Source organism: Lissotriton vulgaris, chromosome 1_1, assembly GCF_964263255.1.
Source record: "Lissotriton vulgaris chromosome 1_1, aLisVul1.2, whole genome shotgun sequence".
NCBI lineage: Eukaryota > Metazoa > Chordata > Amphibia > Caudata > Salamandridae > Lissotriton > Lissotriton vulgaris.
The window spans coordinates 935,956,234-935,980,247 of NC_141685.1; the positions used below are offsets into that span (position 1 = coordinate 935,956,234).

The following is a 24,014-nucleotide window of genomic DNA, read 5'->3' on the forward strand; positions in this document are numbered from 1 at the left end:
TGCATGGACAGTAGATCTTTTCTTCTCCCAAACTTGTGGGGTGCACCTTGTGCCATTTCCATTATCTGTGAGTACTATGTCTGCCTGGCCCATTGTGGTGCCACCAGGATCAGAGTCATGTTGCTGGTCCTGCACTTGTCGAGTACCCTGTGTATCAGGGGTATCGGGGGGGGGGGGGGAAACGTAAGCAAATGACCTCGGCAAGCTTATCCATAGGGCATTACCCAGGGAACCTTCCCCTGGTTTCCTGGAGGCGAAGCTTTGGCATTTTGCATTCTAGCATGTTGCAAATAGGTCTACAGTCTGTGTTCCCCACCTTCTGAAAAGCCTTAGCGTTTCCTGTGCATTGAGCTCCCACTTGTGGGACGCAGATGTCTGTATGCTGAGCCAGTCTGCCTCCACATTGTCTTTCCCTGGTAGGTGTATGGCTAGCAGGTCTATCTTTAGTGGGATGGCCCATCTCCATATCTCCTGCGCTAGGTTCGATAGAGGCAGAGATCGCGTTCCTCCCTGCTTGTTGATGTAAAACATAGTCGTCGTGTTGTCTGGATCAACACACTCTGGCTGTACAATTTTTTCTGGAAGGCTTTCAGGGCGAGGAACAGGGTCTTCAGTTCCAGGTAGTTGAATCGTTTGACTGTATCCACTGGAGTCCACAAACCCCTCACCCTGAGCTTGCTCATGTGCGCCCCCCCCCCATCCCTTCTGGGATGAGTCTGTGGTGATGGTCACCGTTGGGGTCGGAGGTGTTAGAGGCTTTCCCTTTGTTAAGTTCTTCATGTTCTACCACGACATCTCCTGCGTGCGTTACAACCACTAGATCTTCCCAACTACCTGTAGCTTGTGACCATTGTTCTTTCAGCCATTCTTGGAAGGGTCTCATGTGGAAGCGTAAATTTGGTACTAGATGTATGCATGAGGCCATCATGCCCATGACCTAGCTCGCTGTCCTCACTGTCAGAGCTCGCTCCTTCTGGTAGAGGCGCGTCTCCTTCAGTAGCGCCTGTGTCCTCTTGTCGCTGGGGAAAACCTTGCTCTGTATGGTGTTTGAGCGCCTAGGAGGACCTTCACTTGCTCTGGTTCCATAGAGGATTTCCCCCAGTGAATGGAGAATCCCAGATCCATCAATGTCCTTGTCACGCGCTGGGCATGTTCTTTGCATGTCCTGTGTGAATTTGCCTTTTAGCCAGTCGTCCAAGTAAGGGTATACATGGATCCCTTCCCTTCTCAGGTGCGCCGCCACTGCTGCGAGGCACTTGAAGACCCTTGGTGCAGATTTTAGTCCGAACGCTAGGGCTGTGAACTGGTAGTGATGTTTGTTGATGGTAAATCTGAGCAGATGTTTGTGCCGCCTGTTCATCAGGATGTGCAGGTAGGCGTCCTTGAGGTCTATAGTGCTCATGAAATCTCCGTCCCCTGCCCGGGGAATGACCTCCTGTAGAGACATAATTTTGAACTTTTGTGTTTTTATGTATTTGTTCAGGAACCGGAGGTCCAGGATGGGTCTTATGGTTTCGTCCACCTTTGGTACCAGGAAGTAGGTGGAGTACACTCCCATGTTTCTTTCCCGGTATGGTACTGGTTCGATGGCCTCCTTTTGGAGCAGTTCCTCCGCTTCCCTTTGAAGCAGCTCCAGTCCTTTTCTTGACTGCGCTCTCTTTTTTGGTTTTCTGTTTGGCGGTGTCCTTTCCAGTTCTATACAGTATCCGAACTGTATGATGTTCAGTATCCACTTGTCCGTTATCTTCTTCCATTCTCCGAAGAAGTGACTTAGCCTGCCTCCTACTGGTGTTCCATGGTATTTGGTCCATGTAACCCTGTGTTGGTCCTTTTGTGCTCCACCCTGGGAGGTGTCGTGCGGGTGGGCACATACTGTGTGATGGCATCACTTAGAGGTGGCTTGATGGCCTACTCTCTTGTTCTGGCCACGTCAGTTACCTCCCGCAAAAGGAGTGGCCCCTTTGTTGGTTGTGCCTGTTTGGTTTTTGGTGTCCCTGCTGTGCCTGGTTATCTCCCTGGTTGGACTGCTGGAAGGTCTGGTGCGACGTTCCTTGCTTTTTCCCCCTCTTCCGTTCGGTCTCAGTGATGGGGTACCCCTCTTCATCCCTCTGAAATTGTAAGGCCCCCATGGACCTTGCATTGTCGTTTTCTTTTTTAAGCTGGGTGAGTTTGTCATCCACCGGCGCTCCAAACAGTGTCTCCCCATTGAATGGGGCGCTAAGAAGTTTATGCTGTACCTCTAGTTTGAAACCTGAGATCCTGAGCCAGGCTTGCCTTCTTTCAGTGATTCCCATCAGCCTGCTGGATGGGTCTGCTCCATCCAAGGCTGTTTTGAGGCAAGCGTTCGCCACATTCTTCCACTCCTCCACGAGGTGTGAGGCTCTGTGTTGGTACTCTTGTGGGAGGTGCTTCATCAGCTGCCCAATTTGGTCTAGGATTTGGTACTGGTGCCTATTAAGTAGGGCGTTTGAGTTCGCCATGCGCCAATGCATTGCTGCAGAATTTGAAAGGGGTGTTGTCCATTTCTCGCGCTCAGGGGGCACCCTGTATGCGCATTCTCCGTTGGACGTCTAAGTTCTCGAAGTTCTCCTTCGTTGTCGTCCCGGCTTCTATGAAATGAAAAGAAATTTTATTAAGCGCGACTGCTGCCCTGAGGCATCCAAGCGCTAAGAACCAGATAAGTGCCTCTCATTGTGGTCAGCCCAAGAGTTAGTCTGCTTTGTTAAATAGAAATGTCTTGAGCTGTTTGCGGAAGGTCGTCAGGTTAGGATTGGATCTTAAATAAAGAGGGAGTGAGTTCCATAACCTGGCTGCGTTGTAAGAAAAAGACCGACCCTCAGCTCTAGATCTTCTGATCCGGGGGACTGTCGCCAGGACGCCTGGGCAGAGCGGAGCAGTTTGTTCGGGTGGTAGGGAGTGATCAGAGGGTGACTAATTTCTGGGTCAGCTTTCCAGTATGCTTGATGGGAGATGCACATGGTCTTTAATTTAATTGTCTCCCTGACAGGGAGCCAGTGTAAGGTTCTTAAGCCAGGCTCCACCGGGGTTCTGCGTGGGAGCCAAAGCAAAATCCGAGCCGCACAGTTCTGCACCCGTTGAAGTCTTTGCAGGCAATATTCAGGCGCCCCTAAATAAAGGGCGTTACTGAAATAGAGACTGGATTGAATTAGTCCCTGCGTAACAGCCTGCTTAGCTTCGAAAGGTAGAAGTGGGAACATTTTCTTCATCTTCCTGATGAGTCCAAAGCAGGTCGCTGAGAGTTTAGTTACCTGGGTATTAAAGGTCAGAGTTTTATCCAACCACACTCCTAGACTTTTGATGTTCTCTAGGCATAGGAGGAGCACCCATGCTGATGGGCCATGGAAGGTCGTAGTGGGCGAGGCTGGTGAACCGAGGAGTATAAGCTCGGTTTTATCCCCATTCAGCTTGAGGTGCGACGCCGTCATCCAGCTCTTCACCTGTTCCAGACAGGTTGTTAGACTGGTTTGTGGCAGCTGGCAATTCTTTTGCGTGAGAGAGACCACCAGCTGAGTATTGTCCGCGTATGTAACAATCTTAATACCATACGGTCGGACGAGCTCAGCCAGCGGTCTCATATACGCATTGGAGAGTAGGGCTCAGTGATGAGCCCTGCGGCACCCCACAGCTCAGGGGCTTACTTGACGAGACACAGGCTCCCTCAAAGACCCGAAAAGTCCTACCACTCAAAAAGGACTTAAACCAAGAAAAAGCTTCACCTGACACCCCTACATTATAGAGACGGCGCAACAAGGTTTCATGGTTTACAGTGTCAAAAACGGCGCTTAGATCAAGGAGGATATGTTCTTCTTCGTCGTCTTCTCAGTCTTCCTGCAAAATTCGACTCTTGTGTCTTTTCCCATCCAAAACTCTGGAGCCTCTCGGGAACGATCCAGACCCAGCGGGGGAAAAATAATCTGAAGATGGCGCCCAAGGGTGGGAGCTTCCGAAGGAAGCGTGCAGACGTCTCTGAAGGACACCAAAAGGTGGGACGTAGACACCCACCTGCGCTACGGAAAAAAAAAAAAGAAAAAAAAAAGACTTCGATTCCGGACCCAACCACTAGACCGCGGAATAATGCACAGCATAGTGAATCCAGAAAGATTCACGCTGCAAAACCAAGGCTCTCCCCACTGCAGTAAGAGACCTTGCGCCACGTCAGAGTTCAGACGCTATTCGTGACCATCAAGCACCGGCGGCTGAGTTAGTCCGCCCTGGCGTTCAGAGAACCTGCCAGGTGTTGAACCACCAAGGTAATGCCTTGATGTTCCAGCCATGTCCAGAGTCACAGAGCCTTCTGACATAGGGCCCAGGACTCCACACCTCCATGTTGCAATACCACATGGCAGTGGTGTTTTCTGAACACCTGCACTACACTTCCCCAGACAGAGGGATGGAATGCCTTCAGTGCAAATCGGATCGCCCGCAGCTCCAGAAGGTTGATATGGAGCCGGGACTCCGCCGGAGACCAGAGGCCTCTGATCGCTACCTCTCCCAAGTGGCCTCCCCATTCCAGGAGGGAGGCATCCGTCACCACTGTGTTCTCCGGTTGGGGAAGTAAAGAGGGATCTGCCATGGACCCAATCGCAATTCGTGAGCCACCACAGCAGATGTGGCGCAGTACCCTCCGAAATCTGGACATGATCGGACAGGTTTTCCTGATGCTGTGCCCACTGGGACTTCAAGTCCCCCTGCAGAGCCCGCATATGCCATCTGGCATGTCGCACTAGCAGGATGCAGGAGGCCATCAGGGCCAGGAGCCGGAGCGTCATCCTGACTGAAAACCGAAATAGAGGCTGAAAGAGCAGAATCAGAGCCTGAATATCCCGGACCCGCTGCTCGGGAGGATAAACCCGAAAGAGCGCAGAATCCAGAACCACTCTGATAAAAGGAAGCTTCTGAGAGGGACTCCGGTGCGACTTTGGCACATTGATGGAGAACCCCAGCAAATGCAAGAGGTCGGCCGTAGTCTGGAGGTGGGTGACGACTGCCTGGGGCGAACCCGCATTCAACAGCCAGTCGTCGAGGTAGGTGAAGTCTGCCACCCCTAACCTGCGCAGATGAGCAGCGACCGCCGCCATCACCTTCATGAACACCCGAGGGGCACAGGTAAGGCCGAAAGGGAGCATGGCAAAATGAAAATGCTCCTGGCTTACCGTGAACCGCAGGCAGCGCCCTACAAGTCCAACGCCACCACCCAGTCCCCAGGGCCCAGGGCAGCCAGGCCCTGAGCCAGAGTCAGCATCTTGATCTTCTCCTTCCGGAGGAAGCGATTGACGTCCCGGAGGTCCAAGATGGGGCGCAGGCCCCCCCCTTGTCCTTCTTGGGGACCAGAAAGTAGTGGGAACAACCACCATGTCCTATTTCTAGCCCAGAAACACGCTCAATGGCCCCCTTGGCAGGAGGGCCGAGACTTCCTGATGGGGATGAGTCAAATGATCCCCCGACATGCAGTGGTGCCGAGGCGGCATGGCCGGAGGGGAAGACAGAAAGTGCGTAACCGTGGTAGATTATCTGCAGCACCCACTTATCAGATGTAACTTTGCACCAGTGGTGGAGCTGGTGGCGGATCCTGCCACCCACGGCGTTGGGTGCTCCCTGAAGCTTGAATTAGGAAGGCTTAGAGACTGAAGCACTAGGAGTGGAAGTAGACTGACCCACTTGCTGGTTACCAGACCCACCCCTTCGGAATCCACGGTTGCGCTGAGGCTGGTTCTGCACAGCCTTGCTGGAAGAGCTTGCCTGGGTTCCCCTTCCCTGGCCACGGAAGGAACGAAACCCCGGAGTGGCAGGGTCCTTCTTGGAAACACCCAAAGACTTGGCCGTGGCCCGAGAATCCTTAAAACACTCCAGTGCATTGTCTGCCTTATCGCCAAAGAGGCGGGAGCCATCAAAGGGCATGTCCATGAGCGAGCTCTAGACAGCAGGTGAGAACCCAGTGGAACGCAACCAGGCTTGGCAACGCCACAGTCGTAGAAATTGCCCTGCCCAACGAATCAGCGGAGTCCAAACCACACCTGATGGCAAACTTCGCCGCAGCCTAGACCTCCTCAGAACACTGAGGAAAGAGCTCAGCTACCGAATCCCACACTGCGTGGGAGTAATGGTCCAATAAGCAGGTGGTGTTAAACGACCGCAACCCCAAGCTGGCTGAGAAAAACCCCTTGCCGAATTGGTCTGTCCTTTTAGAGTCCTTATCCGGCGGAGCCATGGGAAAGGCACTCTGAGTGGTCAAGAAGGCGGGGTCACCAGGCGATGACGCCTGACGACGCCTTGTGACGTTTTGATCCACCGGCGCCCCAGAGGCCAGTCGCAAGCAAATGCCCAAGAGGACTTCGGTGAGAGCCTCATTAAAAGAGCAGCGGCTCCAACAATGTAGATGCCGTCTGGAGCAGCTCCGTAAGGAGGTTGGTTTTAAAGGCCACCGTAGGGAGGTTGAGATGGAGAGCCTCTGCAGCCCGACGCAGCACCATGGTATAGGAAGCGCCCTCCTCCATAGTAAGCACAGGAGAGGTAAACCCCGGGTCAGAAGACACATCAAGCTCGCCCGCATCTTGAAGGTAGTCCACCCAATCCTGCTCGGAGTCACATTGCTGGGGAAGGTGGTCCTCTGAGCCGTTCCAGTCCTCGTCCGGCTCCGGAGTAGAGGGAGCCAGCTGCGGCGGCAGGGAGGGAGCTGGAGCAAGCGGTGGCGGGAACTGCGCCGAAAACAGCACCGGTCGGTGCAGAGTCGGAGCCATATCCCAATGCGGATCCCAGGTCGGAACTAAATGGTCAGAACCGGGGCAGGGGTGGGATAAGCGGCGCCTGTGGCGGAGCCAAGGGCAGCGCCGGGGCGGGAGGCAAGACCGGGGCTGGAGCCAGCGGCGCTGCACCTTGTGGCGCCAGGGAAGGAGGAGCAGGCTCCTGTGGCGCTGGGGTTGTCGCCGGGCCCACAGGATCTGGACACGGGACCGCAGGGCCCGAAGGCATGCCGGCAGGAGTCGGGGGCCTAAAAAGGCGGTCCATGGCAGCAAGAAACTCTTGCATCTGTTCGGGAGTCGCCAAGGTACCCGGGTATAGCGGGTAGGCCGCGGGACTCCCCAGCTCCAGAGGAACCGCAGGGCCCCTGTCCCTCTCGTCTGCCTCCGGGGAGCGACAGGGGGACGTCTGAGAACGAACGCGCTTCTTCGACTTTTTTATGGCGTCGCTTACCAGAATCTTAAGGTGAAGATTTAGAGTCCGAGGAGCGACAGCTCCGGTCCAGCGAACGGCACCTAGACCCACAGCGGTGGTGAGAGGAGTTCCGGACCTCCAACAACTTCCGGCACCACTTCCGCAAGGCCTTCGGGCCATGGCTCGACAGTCTCGTCATGGGTGTCATGATCGGTCTCCAAGCAGTAGAGGCACACATCGTGGGGTCAGCCACAGACATGTTACGGCAGCACGACCCACAAGACTGAAAGCCGGCATCCCTACGTGTCCCAGGAGACAAGAGGGGGAGACAAAAAGTCTCAAAAAGTAGTCAAAAAATGACCGAGGTACGTGCTCAATCCAGATCTGCACTTTCGGCGTGGAAAAAGTAAGAACTGACGTCAGCGCGCATGGGTTGCCCCGAAGTAGTCTCCGTGACGTCATCTCGGCGCTCACGACGCTAGTGACGAACGCGGAGCCGCACAACACCACCTACTGACACGCAGGGGTACTGCTAAGCAAAACTTTCCGTGATCAGGTATGGCGCCTGGGGATCATTCTAAGGTAAGGAATCTATCACTAACGTGTCTCTTTCAGATATAGAGATTCCCTGCCACAGGCATGCTATGAAGTTAGCGCAAAGATCAGAACACTTGAACAAAACTCATTAGAAAATATACGAACAAAATACAACCAGGAAAGTGGGTACAGAAAATACATCTCCACCTCGAACAATTAAAATTGTGCACACTTGTAAAGAACCAGCTCTAAAATAATGACCCACCCAGATGCGAGAGCACAAGCTAAATCTTTATAGTGTCTCTGTAAAAATGTAAGCCCCTCTAGTGCATCCACATCCTCTCAGGAAATCCACCCATGACCTTGGTATCATACAGGTACTTGTAGTGGATGACAGAAAATAAAATATGATGCAGGATGGTCAGAGGAACTGTAGGTTATTTCCCCAAATGGGACTTGCCTATGGTATTTCACAGGTGGAAAAGAAGCAAAGCAAGTAATGCTTGAGACCAAATGCTTGCTAATCTATGGTATAAAGAGACAGAACATCATTAGCTTAATTGCAAAAACATTTTGCAATGGGTGTGCCATCACGATTAAAGAGGGTCTTATTTGTGCTGAACCAGACCAGAGAAAGGTAGGTACCTAGATTTGTGATTCAAGCAGCTTCTTCATTAAGCACTCATGTCTGTCCTCTGCCGAGTCTACCCACCACGTTTGGATTTTCTTACTACATTGATAAGGCTGTGACAGTAACAACCTCAATGGAGAGTCCCAAAGCAAATCCATGCAAATTGTTATCTAGACTTTAGCTTAGATTAGGCACTCTTCTTTCGGTCAACAGTCTCAAACGTATTGCAGGGCAGATGCATGCTTTACCATCTTTGCATAGATTGAAGCAGAAGTTTGGATAAAACTACTGTATTTCAAATATCTATGTATGCCCCATGATAACTCATACATCAGAATGGAGCAAAGAATCACGTTGGATGGAGGAAGACAAGCCACAGGACCAGCAATTAAGCAGGAAAAGGTGATGCCTTCCCTCGACAAGTGGCAATAGTATTTTAAAGATGAAATCCTTTATGAATCAGGAAAATTAAAATTCAGCCTAGAAGATGTAAAACACAAAGCATAAGAGGAAATCATGGAAAAGGCATCATGCAATTTTAAACTCCTTGAGCCTGGAACTGGGCATGGGTGTAATCTGTGCTACACAAGAAGCTTAAAACCATGCAGCGCATCGTAATTCCTCGGGGGCAAGATTTATGGACCAGATTATGCAACAAGCCTTACCTTTATCATTGGACTGGTCAGCCACGTCCACTCTAATTCTTCTATTCCCTAGGGACTAAACACAATCTATTAAGCTCATCAGAACAAGAAAAAACTACACATTTAAAAGCAGTGTATATTAAAGAGTAAAGTAGTGATCTCTCAACAGAAAGCTTACACAAAAATCAGCTCAGAAACTTGGTAAAATATGAAAGTCTCCTCTTTTATGTATCTTCGCCAACTAAACAGAGGGCCCTACAAAACCAACCAAAACATAGGTTGACTTGGGACCCATATACAATTACTCATTTGAACTTCCTTCAGACAATCAACTAAGAGTGAAAGCAAGACTGTTACAGGACTGCAGTTAGTACAGGGCACAGAACTGTTCCACAGTAGTCAATATTTTCTACAACTTACTTAAAAGACATGTATTCTTCGGCATATAGTTGTTTCTCCGGACTACATTTCATTGGTGACTTGCACCACAAGGGTCAAACTTTTTTATTGACTGTCCCACCCCTCAAGGACATTTTTATCCAAGTTCCAGGATGACAAACATTTCGGCATTATTATTCCATATAATGTTAAATACAAGACAAGCAAGGTAAAGCATGTCATGGGTCTTGAGGGATCTCACAAATTGACAAATGAAGGAGGCCGATTTACAATAGTGTTTTTCAGTTTCTCACATAGTAAAATATAGCAACCAAGCTTAATGTTTCATGGGTGATTGCAGAGTAGTTGGATATATTTTCATTTAAAAATGCAATGCTCTTACCTTTTTATTACAATAAACCTCAAACATGGAATTGAAAACAATATTGTAATTAAAGGGGCCAAAATGTGTAAGGTACTTCAGAGGACATGAATTTTGACAAAAATAGAGGTTCATTCTTGCCATTTATTTTTTCACCTCATCATATCCAGCTACCAACTAGTCCCTTGCCATGCGACACCTCCAGCCAGACCTGGCTTTTTAGTCACAACCACTTTGCATGCTGGAATTTGTTTAGTAAAACTTACAATGTTGAATATGAAACCACAAGCCTCAAAATGCAAAGCTCTTTGGACAAAGGGAACAAAAACAACTTCAGACCAGGTGAAGATACTTTACAAGTAATGGGACCACAGAAGCTCTGAACACACTTTTTTCCCAATGGGGCGTTGCAGGTATGTTCAGTTCTCAAAAAAGTGCAGTAAAATACATGATTGCAACAAGCGTATTGACAAGTCACCCTAAATGTGGCCAAAGTATACCTTATCAGAAATGAGAGGGTGCAATTTTGGGGGTTATTTAGAGACGTTCCTTTAATGCCTACTCACGGCTAGGACAAGACTGACCAGCATTTGCAATACAATAGGTTTTGCATTTGCGAGAGAGTGAGCTATTGGCATTGTAAATGACAATGCCTTATTCATGTGTTTTTAAAGAAAGGTGCATGGCAGATATTAAAATCAAAGCATGGTATGGGCGTTTAAAAAAAAAAGAAAAAAAGCATTTGTTAAGCAGTACAGTGTGTGCAAAAGTGCAGAGTTTTTCAGGGAGCATTTTTCATATAAAACCAGCATCCATAATCGGGTGCCGCTCGGTCAAGAAACAGGGTGGGTTAGGGAGAGCCCGTTGTGCCTGCAACAGCAGCTAGAATAGACAATAAAGAAAATAGTGCTCACAGACTATGTAACATAAGTAAAAAGTCCAGTCCTTATGGGAGGTTACAAAGGCAGACAAGGCGGTACTAAGGAGTGACTACTAAGCCTATTCATGAATCAAAGGCAACCATTTAGAAAGGATAGTAACAGGAGCCAATTGAAAAGATGGGAGGAAAATGGGTGGAGCTGCAAGTCTATACCCGAATACAGCATGCCTCGCAGAGCAGCACTTGCGCTGCCCAGGCTAGAGCTAAACACAGGCAGTTCCTGTAAAATATTTCATTTGATTTAAAATAGCAAAAATTAAACTGAAATAAAAGAATATTAAATGTGTGAACGATACAAGCCATGTGTGATCTGTACCCTTTAAGTACAGAACATACAAAGACCATTCTGCACCCAAAGAAATGGCCATGGATAGTTTCCTGGGAATAGCTATCAAATACAGTTTATATAACTAGAATTAGGAAGTGAATGGAGAAGGAGATTTCCTGATGGTTTGGAACAAAGAAAGCCTGGACGATTTATTCTTCCTGCATTTAAAATCAGAAGGATTGTTAAGGGTAGGCCAGGGTTGTCAAAAACAAGCTTGAAGTGATAAAACTTGTTTAAGGATGAAAAAGTGCTATTGCCCTTCTTAAACCCAACACCTACCCTCTGCATCTCAGTTTACTTCCATTCCCAAAAGGAAACAAAATGACACTGCAGTGTGTTTGGTTTTTAAAAGGAATCCAATGAAAATCAGCAACAAAACTAAGATAAGAATGCAGTGTGCCAGTGACCTGCCATCCAGACATTTTTTCAAGCATATTCATGTTTAACATAGATGTTGGTTTAGAAAATAAACACACCAGATCTAGCAGAGTTTACATTACGCACCTTTGATGTCCCTAAAAGCATAGCTGAGTGGCCCCTTCTGTCTCAAAGTGTGTGTGTTGGGGGGAGGTTGCAAACAGCAGGTAGCAGAAGCTACACAGATGGGGAGGGTGTGGGGAAGCAAAACTGAGGATCAGGGTGTGAGGAAGCAAAAATGATGGTGTGGTGGGGAAAGGGGCTCAGAGGGCATAGGGAAGCAAACATAACAGCAATGTGGCTGGCAGGGGGAGAAAAGCAAACAAGAGAGCGCAACATTAAGCTGGGGGTGAAAGCAGACCCTTTATAGGTGATCTGAAACGAGGAGCAAAGTGAAGCGAGCTGCCACTTTGGAAATGGAGATTTGCTCAGGAAAGCACCCCAATAACTTCCGGTCAGGTTCACAGTTGCGGGAGTGTGTGTCCAAAGAGACATTTGCAGCCAAAGAGTTTTCTTTTTTGGATCCATTTCACAGAGGAACAAATCGAGAAAAGAGGGTAAAAGCCCTTTGTTGAAGTCATGGTCTTTAGCAAGTGAGCAGAGGAGCAATCCTAAAGTATATTAATGTTTAACTTAGATATTCGTTCAGAAAATAAACACGCCAGATCTAGCGGAATTTACATCACACACCTTTAACCTGCCTAAAGGCTTCTCGGAGTTGCCCCCTTCTGTCTCCCGTGGCCCCTGAAGAGCTCCCCGTTTGCTACGATTTAAACAAGCCGGTGGTCACAACTGCGCATGAGACCCTTCTGCCCTCTTGCAGTAAGAAACTCATTAAAGAAAATAGTGCTTACAGACTAAATAGGACGTACCGTTAACAACCGACGAAGTAAAAGTGCCAGTCCTCATGGGAGGTTACAAATGAAGACAAGGAGGGACTAACAAGCCTATTAAGGAATCAGAAGCTAGCATTTATGAAGGACAATGACACAAGCCAATGTAAAATATGGGTTGAGTGGGAGGCGCTTCAAGTCCATACAGCAATACAGCATGGCTTGCAGAGCAACTCATGCTCTGCCCAGGCTCGATCCAAAAAGGGTTTGAAATGATACATCAGAGTAGCAGAATTCCACCCAGTCACTAAATTCACAGTGCTGATTTTCAGCATGATGTTGGAGTTCCTAGGGTCATACTCAGTGCTCGTTGTGACCATAGCTTCTCCCTCGTACCCCCAAGGCATCAAACTAATATATGAATCATTAACCACAGTGTTCTTTCCTTGGTCCATCTTCACAACTGGATTCAGCAGGTTGTCCAAGAAACAGTCCAAAGAACAGTCCAATTTTTCACCCAAAAATCCAGAAGATGTAGAACGAGATGAATTTACTAAAAAAGACAGAAAAAGGTAAAGAAGAAATAAACGAAGGACATTCTGGGGGAGAGGTTTTCATCTTCAACCTGGTTCTCAAGAGATAAGAGTGACAAAAATCAAAAGAAGCCACAAAAATCTTCAAAAACAAAGTCATGTAAGAGCCCTGCAGGTTGAAGATGTAATGCGGTATGACCTGCAGGATATGTTTCAAACCTAGCAAGGCCAACTCAACCCCCTCTCCTTTTAAAGTCAATATGCTAGATGCCCAAAATCAACTCTACGGACCTAGCCCCCCATAGGCCAATATATCTAGCCGAGCCATAAAGCAAGCCATTTTTTATGGCTAGACTGCCAGAGCATGTAGGAAATGTAGAAGAAACGAATACCCTCAAGCTTCTAGAATGTCCGATTCTGGTGCAAGAACACAAGTCATATTGCGCCAGCCACAATAGAACACGTTGACAGTTACGGACAGTTTATTTTTCAGTTGAGAAGAGATCTCAATTGCTTTTTCAGGCGGTCAAAACCTAAGATGGAGAACAAGTATTATGCGCTTCTGATGTGGTATAAATAATTAACAAGTTATTTACCAGAGTCCACAGCTTAAGGTCTATTTAAGTACAAAAATTACCACACTTCCCCCCCTTATATCGTCCTAAAAAACAAAAGAAAAACGCATTATCTAAGCATATTTTTCAAGAAGCTGCTGAGGGCAAAAGGCAGGAGAGACGCTCATAGGAAGACACCAGAATAAAATCAGCTGAAAATGTTGTTTGGGGGTTGACAACGGGTCTTGATTATTACACATTCAGGTTGCATGGTACTTGTATAAGTCAGCAACCTCTTGTTTGGTGCCTTGAAAGCAGAAGGTTCCATCTGCTAGAGGCATTCAAATGGTTTAAAACCTTACATGATTTTGCACATGCTAGGACCAATTGTTTAAGCAAATGTACTTGTGGTCGCCTGTCAGCACATCCATTCAAATTAATCTGCCACATCAGCTTTCCTTCACAAATAAAAGCCAGTATGGATTTGCTAGCCTTCGCAAACGTCTGACTGCACATACGGCACCCAGCACTAGTATTTGTACAAATTCATAGCAACCTGAAACACTAATGGCTATGCACCATGGTCTGGGTAAATTCTCACAATGCATCACTTCTGATGAGTGGTAACTAAGACAACCAAGATAGTACAAGTTAACAGCTACCCCAGCTCTTAGTGCCTGCAGCAAAAAAATCGTATAATTCTGAATACCTTTCCTGAATTGGCTGATGGGCTGTATCTTGCACAAAAAAGTATCTGTATGCAGCAAGTGTGTGTGCAAAAGTGATTGGAATACCCCGTTTTAGGTAAGAACTCAAGAAAGTATCTGTTCATAATATATACTAAATATCCCTCCACATTATAGAAGATAATTCACTAAGTCTGCATAATGGTACCTGCATAACGGCACTACCTCTTGACTTGAAAGACATTCTTCAAAGAAAAACAACTTGCACACATCAAAGCCCAACACTAGATGGTGGAATTATGCTAATCATGTGAATATACAGCTTTGCGTGCCATTAACAGATTCTTACTGGGCAAGCAACATTTTCCTACTGGTAGATATGTTCACCTTCAGATTCCGCACCACTGCTGTTCACCTTCCTGTTGTGTGCAATGTTCCTATGTCCATTAATAAGATCCCACATTAGTTGTGATGTACGACATGAATTTATGGTTTAGTTGGACTCTTATCTGCTTCTTTGCGCATAGGAAACCGATGAGGAGCTGGCGTTAGTGCACTGTGTCGGTGTTTATGGCTGCAATGTCTGAGGTAGTGCCAAATGTTGACTGAGTAGAGCTCCATCTACCGGTGCAGGGAGCAGATTCAAATTTAACTGATCCAGTCTGGCACTTGGGGATATTCAGGGAGTGCGGAATCTGCAGGTAGAGGATACATTCGAAAGATCATAATGGAAAGTATGTAACTAGTTCATCAAGAACTGTTTAAAGAAAATGAAGAGAAAACAATCAGCTAGGTTCTTCATAGTAATATATTCTTTTGTAGTGTAAAAGACGAAATGCTTCAGGTTAGATGTGAATCATCAGTAGTTGTATGGTTCCTACTGTTATACACTCTTTAACCTGAAAGGAGTTAACTCCAGTTATTTTCCTTCAGTTTAATAGTTTTATGACACCACTAGTCTAGTCTTTCAAGTCCAAGTCTTTTTTCGCCCTGAACTCTTAATGCTTCTTCGTTCTTCTGTGTGAATGCAACATACAGGGTGTACAGTCTTGTAATGCAGGGGCAGAGGGGCGCATGTACCAAGCAGTGCATCAGCCACGGTTTGTTTCATGCTAAATATCCATTTAGAAAGGGCTAATGTTTGACGTTGCATTACTACTTCCGCAAGTAATAAGGCACCTGTGGTGGCTGTTTATGGGGAATGGAGAGGTGGTGGGTCTACTTTGCCTACTTCATCTACAAAGACAGGTTTTGTATGTGCCCATGAAACTAGCACAGAGGTCTGCATAATTCTGCAGGAGTTCTCAAAGAGAATGCCAACTCCTACTCTTGCTGGTAATGCGCCATTGTTAGATTGATTTCGCCCACAATGGGAAATTACAGTAGGTAGAGCATAGTATAAAGTGAAAACCATGCAAAAATAGTGAAAATAACGGTCACAAGCACAGGTGTCAGTGAAGGAGGGTGGGCGCAAGTGAATCTACAGCAATACATGCCACGTATAGATGCTTAATGGGTATGTATCATTTTCTGTTCAAGGCACAAGTGGCTGTAGAGACACATGCTTAGCATAGATTGTAAAGCAGTTCTTTATAAGAATTAGTTACTTACCTGTAATCCTAGTTCTCTTCCAGGGGTATCCTCATCAAAGTCATAAGCATTAGAATATTCCCGCCCATGCGCGGGACCCCGGAAACACTATATTATATGTGCCCCACATATATACATATATATACACATACACACATACATGTACATATACATATATATATATATATATATATATATATATATATACACACATTACATATTACATTGCTGCCCATCCACTTGACATTCGAATCGGACTCCATGGTTGAGGCGGTTCAGGGACCGGAGGAGGCTTTTTGACTTTCTTAACAAGCAGGAAAACGTGGGTTCGCCTGCATCACAAACTATCCTACAGGCCCCCCATGTATCATTTACCTGGTTGCATTTGAAGCATTCTGGGAGCTGTGGTCTTCGAACACACAGTGGACTACAGGTGCACAAGCATTCACGGGGGCGGAGTGTGCACTCTGACCTATAAGAGGGCAGCAGGACGAGAAGTCGTGTTATGGGAAGCCTCCTGAACTCTGAGGCACTGACGAAGGCAAATTGTAGTTGCCGAAATGCATTTGCCATACAAGAAATAAAACTGCTTCCAAAGTGTTCCCTGTGGTGGTCTCCGCTCATTTTCGTTTGAAAAGGAGTTTTGGTGGATAATTTCTGTGTCAGCCAGCGACACAGTACGGAGATCCCCGCCTCACAAGTGGCCCTGTCATCACTGGCGTTCAGCTGCATCCGCAGCTTCACAATGGTTCCAAGGGATTGGATGGACGGGGCACGCCAGGGTCTCCGGTGAAATTGGAAGGAGGACATGCAGTTATCAACTGCGGTGGCTTGTACTTACATTGCTGCCCATCCACTTGACATTCGAATCGGACTCCATGGTTGAGGCGGTTCAGGGACTGGAGGAGGCTTTTTGACTTTCTTAACAAGCAGGAAAACGTGGGTTCCCTTGCATCACGAACTATCCTACAGGCCCCCCATGTATCATTTACCTGGTTGCATTTGAAGCATTCTGGGAGCTGTGGTCCTCGAACACACAGTGGACTACAGGTGCACAAGCATTCACGGGGGCGGAGTGTGCCCTCTGACCTATAGGAGGGCGGCAGGACGAGAGGTCGTGTTATGGGAAGCCTCCTGAACTGAGGCACTGACGAAGGCAAATTGTAGTTGCCGAAATGCATTTGCCATACAAGAAATAAAACGGCTTCCAAAGTGTTCCCTGTGGTGGTGGTCTCCGCTCATTTTCGTTTGAAAAGGAATTTTGGTGGATATATAGATATATTTATATATATATACACGCACACATATATACACGCACACATATATACACGCACACATATATATACACATATATAAACATGCAATAGCAGCCAAATAACATCAGACCTGAAATATGCTGTGAAGAATTTCCACCATACATGAATAATATGCATTAAAAACATGAGAAACACCAAAGATTGTTTAGAAACTGTTTTAATGCTTAGAAATCAGCAAAAAAATCTCATAACTCACTGAAAGCATAGACAGCTCCCAGGCTGCATTGCAAACACACAGTCTAAAAAGACTGAAAAGCTAACCTGTAGCTGCATAGCAATAAACTGACACCGTGCCTTTAAGGCACCCATGACCCCCAGTATCCCATCATGCCTCAGGGGTGACAGTTAGCTCAGTTCTTTTCGGAGACTGAAAAAAAAAAAACAGTAACAAATAGGTTAACAATATCTCCTTATTAAAGACTGTCCTTTGCCCGGGGAGGCGGGAGGGTTGCTTATGACTGATGAGGATACGTGGTATTGCGCTATCCCAAACGTGGGTAGCGTCGCCAAATGCACTCAAGGATGAAGAATTTCAGAAACGTTGTTGTGCGTTTGAAGTGGATTTATTAAAGAAAAGTTTAGTGTTAATGTTGAATTCACATCATGAGATTCATAAAAAACATCAGTGTTCAATTCTTAAGAATCAACTTCAAACGCACAACATAGTTTCTGAAATTCTTCATCCTTGAGTGCATTTGGCGACGCTACCCAAGTTTGGGATAGCGCAATCCTACGTATCATTTGGTCCTTTAGCCCCGAAAGGGCAAAGGAGTAACAATACAGTAATAATTATACTAAGCATAGTAACAACTAAGCTCGTACAGGCTGCAGGCTACCCAAATAGATTCCTCAAAGAGGCTTGTCCTACTTGAGTATCTGCCCTGGAATCAGATTCTAGACAGTAATGCCTCGTAAAGGTATGAACTGATTTCCAGGTTGCAGCCTTGCATATTTCTGACATTGGAATGTCGTGCAAGAAGGCCACTGTGGCCGCTTTCCCTCTGGTAGAATGAGCTATGGGTGACACCAATAAAGGCTTGCCTGCAAGCTGGTAGGCCAATTTAATGCAGGAGACAATCCAACTAGAGATGGACCTCTTGGCCGCTGGAAAGCCCGTTCTCATTGAACCATAGTTCACGAACAGCTGATCAGACTTCCTGATTCCCTTGGTTTTTTCCAAATAGAACTTGAGCACTCTCTTTAAATCCAAGGAGTGAAATGACCGCTCTGCTGGGGTCGCTGGATTTAGGGAAAAAAGGGAGGGAGGGAGATGGACTGATTTATATGAAAATCAGAAACCACCTTAGGCAAGAAGGATGGGTGAGCCCTCAGGACCACCCTATTGTGATGGAAAACAGTATATGGTTCCTTCGAACAGAGCGCTTGTATCTCGCTTACTCTGCGCGCTGATTTGATTGCTACTAAAAAGGCTGCTTTCCAAGATAGATGTTGCAAAGAGGCCTTGTGGATAGGTTCGAAAGTAGGTGACATTAACCTGGATAGAGCCAGGTTCAATTCTCAAGGAGAAGGATTTCGCACTGGGGGATCGACTTTTTTCAACCCCTGGAGGAAGTCCTTAACCACCGGAACCTGAAAGAAAGAAATCTGATTAGCCGATTTCCTGTACGCTACTATAGCTGACAGATGCACTCTAATGGAAGCATATTTCAATCCATAAGTTGCCAAGAAAAGGAGGTATGGCAGAATTACCTCCTCCTGCCCTTTAGTAGGATCCAGGTGATTATCTCTACACCATATGTAAAACCTTTTCCACTTGAACGCATAGGACGCTCTCATGGAAGGCCTCTTAGCCTTCTTTAAAATGTGCATGCATTCGGGAGGCAAGTTCAGATGTCCATATTGCAAGACCTCAGGTGCCATGCCGTTAGGTTCAGTGATGGGAGGTTGGGATGCAGTATCCTCACGTTCATCTTGCTCAACAAGTCCGGCCTGCAAGGAAGTAGTCTGTGTGGACACAGACAGATGCAGAAGGTCCGGGTACCACCACTGCCGTGGCCAATCCGAAGCTATCAAGATCATCTCCATGTCCGACCTGAGGAGCTTGGACACTACCTTCGGAATCAGAGCCAGGGGAGGAAACGCGTAAGCGAATGTTCCCGACCAATCCATCAGGAGAGCATTCCCCTGCGTCCCTGGCCGGTGGAACCTGGACGCGAAGGCGTGGCATTTGGCGTTTGTCGTCTGCAAACAAGTCTATGGCCGGACGACCCCAGCAACGAAAAAGCTCTTCTACCACTGTCGTTTAGCACCCAGTCTGGCTGATCTTCGAAGTGCCTGCTCAGTGCGTCTGCTTTGACATTCAATTCGCCTAGAAGGTGCACCGCCCTACTATGAAGCCTCGAGAGAGAAGCCAGTGCCAGATGGTTTGAGCCTCTCGGAGAGTGGGCGAGATTGCGTGCCTCGTTTGTTCAGATAGAACATGTTGGTCGTATTGTCTGTCTGAACTAGGACTGAGTTGGATTAGATTGCTGGAAAGAAAGCTTTGAGAGCTAGAAACACCGCTCTGAGCTCCAGCATGTTGATGTGGTATGCCTGCTCCTGCGCAGACCACACCCTGAATCTGAAGCGGACCCATGTGCGCTCCCCAGCCTTGCAGAGAGGCATCCGTCACTATAGACTGGGAAAGAAGAGGTTGGTGAAAAGGTACTCCCACCAGCACATTCCTCGTCAGAGTCCACCATTTGATGGCATTCTTCGTTGCTTGAGAAAGAGTGATAAGATCTTCCCAACGCCCTGTCGCTTGGTCCCATTGGTCTTCGAGAGCCTGTTGCAGAGGCCGCATTCTCAGCCTGGCGTTTGGGATGAGAAAAATGCAGGACGCCATGGAACCCAGCAGGGATGCTACTAGTCGGGCTGTTGGAAACTGAGACTCTAGCAGAATCCCACATTTCTGTCTCATGGAAAAAAGTCTCTCCTCCGAAGGAAACGCTTTTCTTAATTATGTGTCCAGAACGGAGCCTAGGTAGTGGATGGACTGTCGGCCGCTGGACTGACTTCTCCAGGTTTACATTGAGACCGAGCCTGTGCAACTGGTGCAGGCAAAGTTGCAGATCCTGTGCTACCCGTACCAGAGATGGACCCTTTAGGAGCCAGTCGTCCAGGTGCGGATAGATGAAGAGTCCCTTCTTGTGAAGAAAAGCCGCCCCACTGCCATGCATTTGGTGAAGACTCGTGGTGCGGACTTGAGTCCGAAGGTTAGCACCTTATACTGGTAGTGTTTGTTTCCTACGACAAACCTCAAGTCAGGGCCGGCTCTAGGCTCATGGTGGCCCTGGGCAAGGAGCATAGGTAGGGGGCCCGGAAGAGGTGGTCCGGGCGGGGCAGAGCGCGCAGGCCAGTAAAGAGGGGAGGGGGTCAGGGTGTTTAGTAGTGGAACAGAGCCGGAGGCCGCCAAATCCCTGCCAGGGGCCACCACGCAAATATGTATCCATCCTCAGAGGATTAATATATTAAGGATATATATTGGCGTGGTGGCCCCCGGGGTTTGGTGGCCCTGTGCAGGTGCACAGTTTGCACATGCCTAGAGCCGGCCCTGCTCAAGTACTTGCGATGCTGCAGTGCAATTGGAATGTGAAAGTATGCATCTTGCAGATCCATCTAACACATCCAATCTCCGGTTTGAAGATGTGGGCATATTTGGTCAAGAGCTAACATGCGGAACTTTTCTTTTACGAAGACTATGTTCAGGAGACGAAGATAGAGTATGGGCCTGAATTTGTCCTCCTGATCTCTTTTGGGGACAAGAAAGTATCTGGAGTAAACTCCCTTTCCGACGAACCCCTGCGCCGTAGGGAGAAGGAGCCCGGCGTCTTCTGTCATCAAGGACACCATTTAAACTTAGACCTTCGGGTCGCTTCAGGCCCCCATCCCCCGGGTCTGAAGTGTTTCTACATCTCGATGTCCTCCGTTTCCATTTCACCACATAGAAAGTGCTTCTCATTACCTTTGAATTGAGGTCGTTTTTAACTTCACTCCTGGCTCCTGCGCTACTACATGTATTTTATCAGCTTTTGTTATTCTTTTCGAGACACCTGGATGGGTTCCGCTGATCTGCTTCAGCATCTTTGCTCCCTTTGAACGCCTGGATCTCCTGCGGGCTTATCTAAAATTGCGAGATCTTGACCTGTGGTACCCTGAGAGTACTTTCCGCATTTTCATGATCCTTGACAACCTGCTGACCTTTTGACATTTTTAAAGGGGCTCCGTTATTGTAGGGGGTTTAGAATACCCACCCTCAGCTCTGCTGTTACTAGGACCGCTTCTCAGGACCGTGTCTCAGACATTATTCACTTTTGTCTGCCTGTGCTATATCCTAAATGCGCCCTGATGAAGGAAGCCTCTATCTGGCACTTGTTCCGAAACGCGCGTCGGCGCTTTTCTTTACCTTGTGTGTAGTGATATGGATGTGAATGCTTGTGTATGAATTTGACTGTATAAAAGGGATGTTTGGATGTATGAGTGGATGTATTTGGTGCCTTTTTTGAATTGTCATTGCGTGTCCTAGGCTTTAGACTGTTTTTGTATGTTTATGATTATGTAAATTCTTCCTAATGTTTTTTATTGTCCAAATGGAATTATTTATCTAAGAAAATCATGTTGATAACCATATATATAAAAAATGAAAATTAAAAACTTTTTTGAATAAATTTATTCTCATTGTGGTGTGTGGGTTAGCTGCTGATGTGAGTTTAACTTTGATCTCTGTAATTTAAGGGAACACCCCCTTTTCATGTTTTTCCCTCTTGGCCCTGTGCAGGTGCACAGTTTGCACATGCCTAGAGCCAGCCCTGCTCAAGTACTTGCGATGCTGCAGTGCAATTGGAATGTGAAAGTATGCATCTTGCAGATCCATCTAACACATCCAATCTCCGGTTTGAAGATGTGGGCATATTTGGTCAAGAGCTAACATGCGGAATGAATATGCTACTTACCAGTATGCATCTGTTCTTGGCATGTAGGGCTGCTAACATTCATATCTTAGCATTAGATCGCCACCTAGTGTTGGGTCCGGATGATCGCACATTGTTGTCCTGGAAGAGTCTTCGAAGTATCCTGAGATGGGTGGCTCCTCCCCTGGACTACAGTGCGCATGGGCATCGGCTCCATCCCCAGATTGTTTTTCGCCATTGTGGCAGAGGATGGAGTGAAAAGTGTAAAGGATGTCCATGCTAATGATTGAATACAATAGTATATCTGCAGCTGCGACAGGCACCGGGGAGGAGGGTGGGCGATATGAATGTTAGCAGCCCTACATGCCAAGAACAGATGCATACTGGTAAGTAGCATATTCAGTTCGAGGCATGTGGGCTGCTAAATTCATATCTTAGCATAGAATACATAGCAGTCCCTCCATCAGCGGCGGTTGCCCGTGCCAGCTGCAGAAACCTGAAAAAGTGTCTTGAGAACAGCCTGTCCTACAGCCGCTTGCTGTTTGGAATGTACATCAACACAGTAGTGTTTTGTAAAGGTATGTGGTGTAATCCACGTGGCTGCTCTGCAAATGTCCTCTAAAGGAATGTTTCCTAGGAAAGCCATGGATGCCCCCAATTTGCGTGTGGAGTGCGCCCTTGGGGGTATTGTTAAAGTGCGCTTTGCTTTTTGATAACAGATTTGAATGCACTTAACAATCCATCTGGCTATTCCTGCTTTGGAAATCGGGTTGCCTTTGTGTTGTGGTGAGAAGGCAACAAAAAGTTGTTTTGTTTTCCTAAAGTGTTGTGTCCTGTCTATGTAGTACATCAACGCCCTCCGTACGTCTAACGTATGGAGCATTCTTTCCGCCACTGTTTGTGGGTTCTGGAAGAATGCCGGCAAGTCGATAGTTTGGTTGAGATGAAAATGTGACACCACCTTTGGAAGGAATTTGGGGTTAGTACGTAGGACTACCCTATTTGGATGAATCTGAATGAATGGCTCTTGGATTGTGAGCGCTTGCAGCTCACTAACACGCCTCAGTGACGTAATAGCAATTAGGAAAGCTACTTTCCACGTCAGGAATTGCAGTTCACACGAGTGCAGTGGCTCAAATGGCGGTCCCATCAGTCTGGTGAGGACCACATTGAGGTTCCACACCGGAGCTGGCGGTGTTCTTGGGGGAATGACTCGTTTCAGACCTTCAAGAAACGCTTTAATGGCAGGCACCCTGAAGACTGAGAGGTGCTGCCTATTTTGAAGGTAAGCTGCGATGGCGGATAGATGTATCCGAATAGAAGTGAACGCTAGCTTGCACTTATAAAGGTGTAACAGATAGCAAATGATGTTAGGGATAGATGCATCTAGCGGGTTTATGTCATTGTCTGCACAGTAAATGACAAAACGTTTCCATTTTGCGGCATAGCATGCCCTGGTTGACGGCTTCCTCGCCTCCTTGATGATGTTCATGCATTCAGGAGGTAGGTTGAGGTATCCAAACTCTAAGACTTCAGGAGCCAGATCGCTAGGTTGAGCTGTTGCGGATCTGGATGCTGAATTTCTCCATGGTTCTGCGTCAGAAGTCTGGGCGTGAGGCGCAGTCTTTGATGCGGCACCACTGAGAGTTCGAGGAACGTGGTGTACCAGGCTTGGCGCGCCCACGTTGGAGCAACTAGGATGAGTGTCATCGAGTGTTGCCTTAGTTTTCTCGCCACCAGTGGTATCAGAGGTGTCGGGGGAAAAGCGTAAGCAAATTTGCCTGACCAGTTCATCCATATCGCATTGCCCTGCGATTGGGGGTGTGGGAACCTGGCGGCGAAGCTTTGGCATTTTGCGTTCTCCCTTGTGGCGAACAGGTCTATGTCTGGACGACCCCACCTTTGGAAGTACGGTTGGAGTACCGATGGATGTATCTCCCACTCGTGCATTTGATGACTATATCTGCTGAGCAGATCCGCCATCTGATTGTCCTTCCCTGGGAGGTGTTCTGCCATGAGGAAGATGTTCCTCTGAATGGCCCACTTCCACATGCTCTGAGCCAGGTGAGACAGCTGTGGTGAGTGGGTGCCTCCCTGCTTTTGGATGTAGTACATCGCGGTCATGTTGTCCGTTCGGACTAACACCACCTTGTTGCACAGAT

At 47.4% G+C, this 24,014-nt stretch overlaps 1 protein-coding gene across 2 annotated transcripts in view; it reads right to left on the reverse strand.

The window, feature by feature from the left end:
- Positions 1-24,014, reverse strand: part of EIF4B (eukaryotic translation initiation factor 4B) — a 487,202-nt gene that overhangs the window by 278,769 nt on the left and 184,419 nt on the right. For both annotated transcript variants that reach the window (XM_086959135.1, XM_086959134.1), the window contains exon 5: positions 9,007-9,061. In XM_086959135.1, the coding sequence (XP_086815261.1) occupies positions 9,007-9,061 (55 nt within the window). The remainder of the gene's footprint in view (positions 1-9,006; positions 9,062-24,014) is intronic.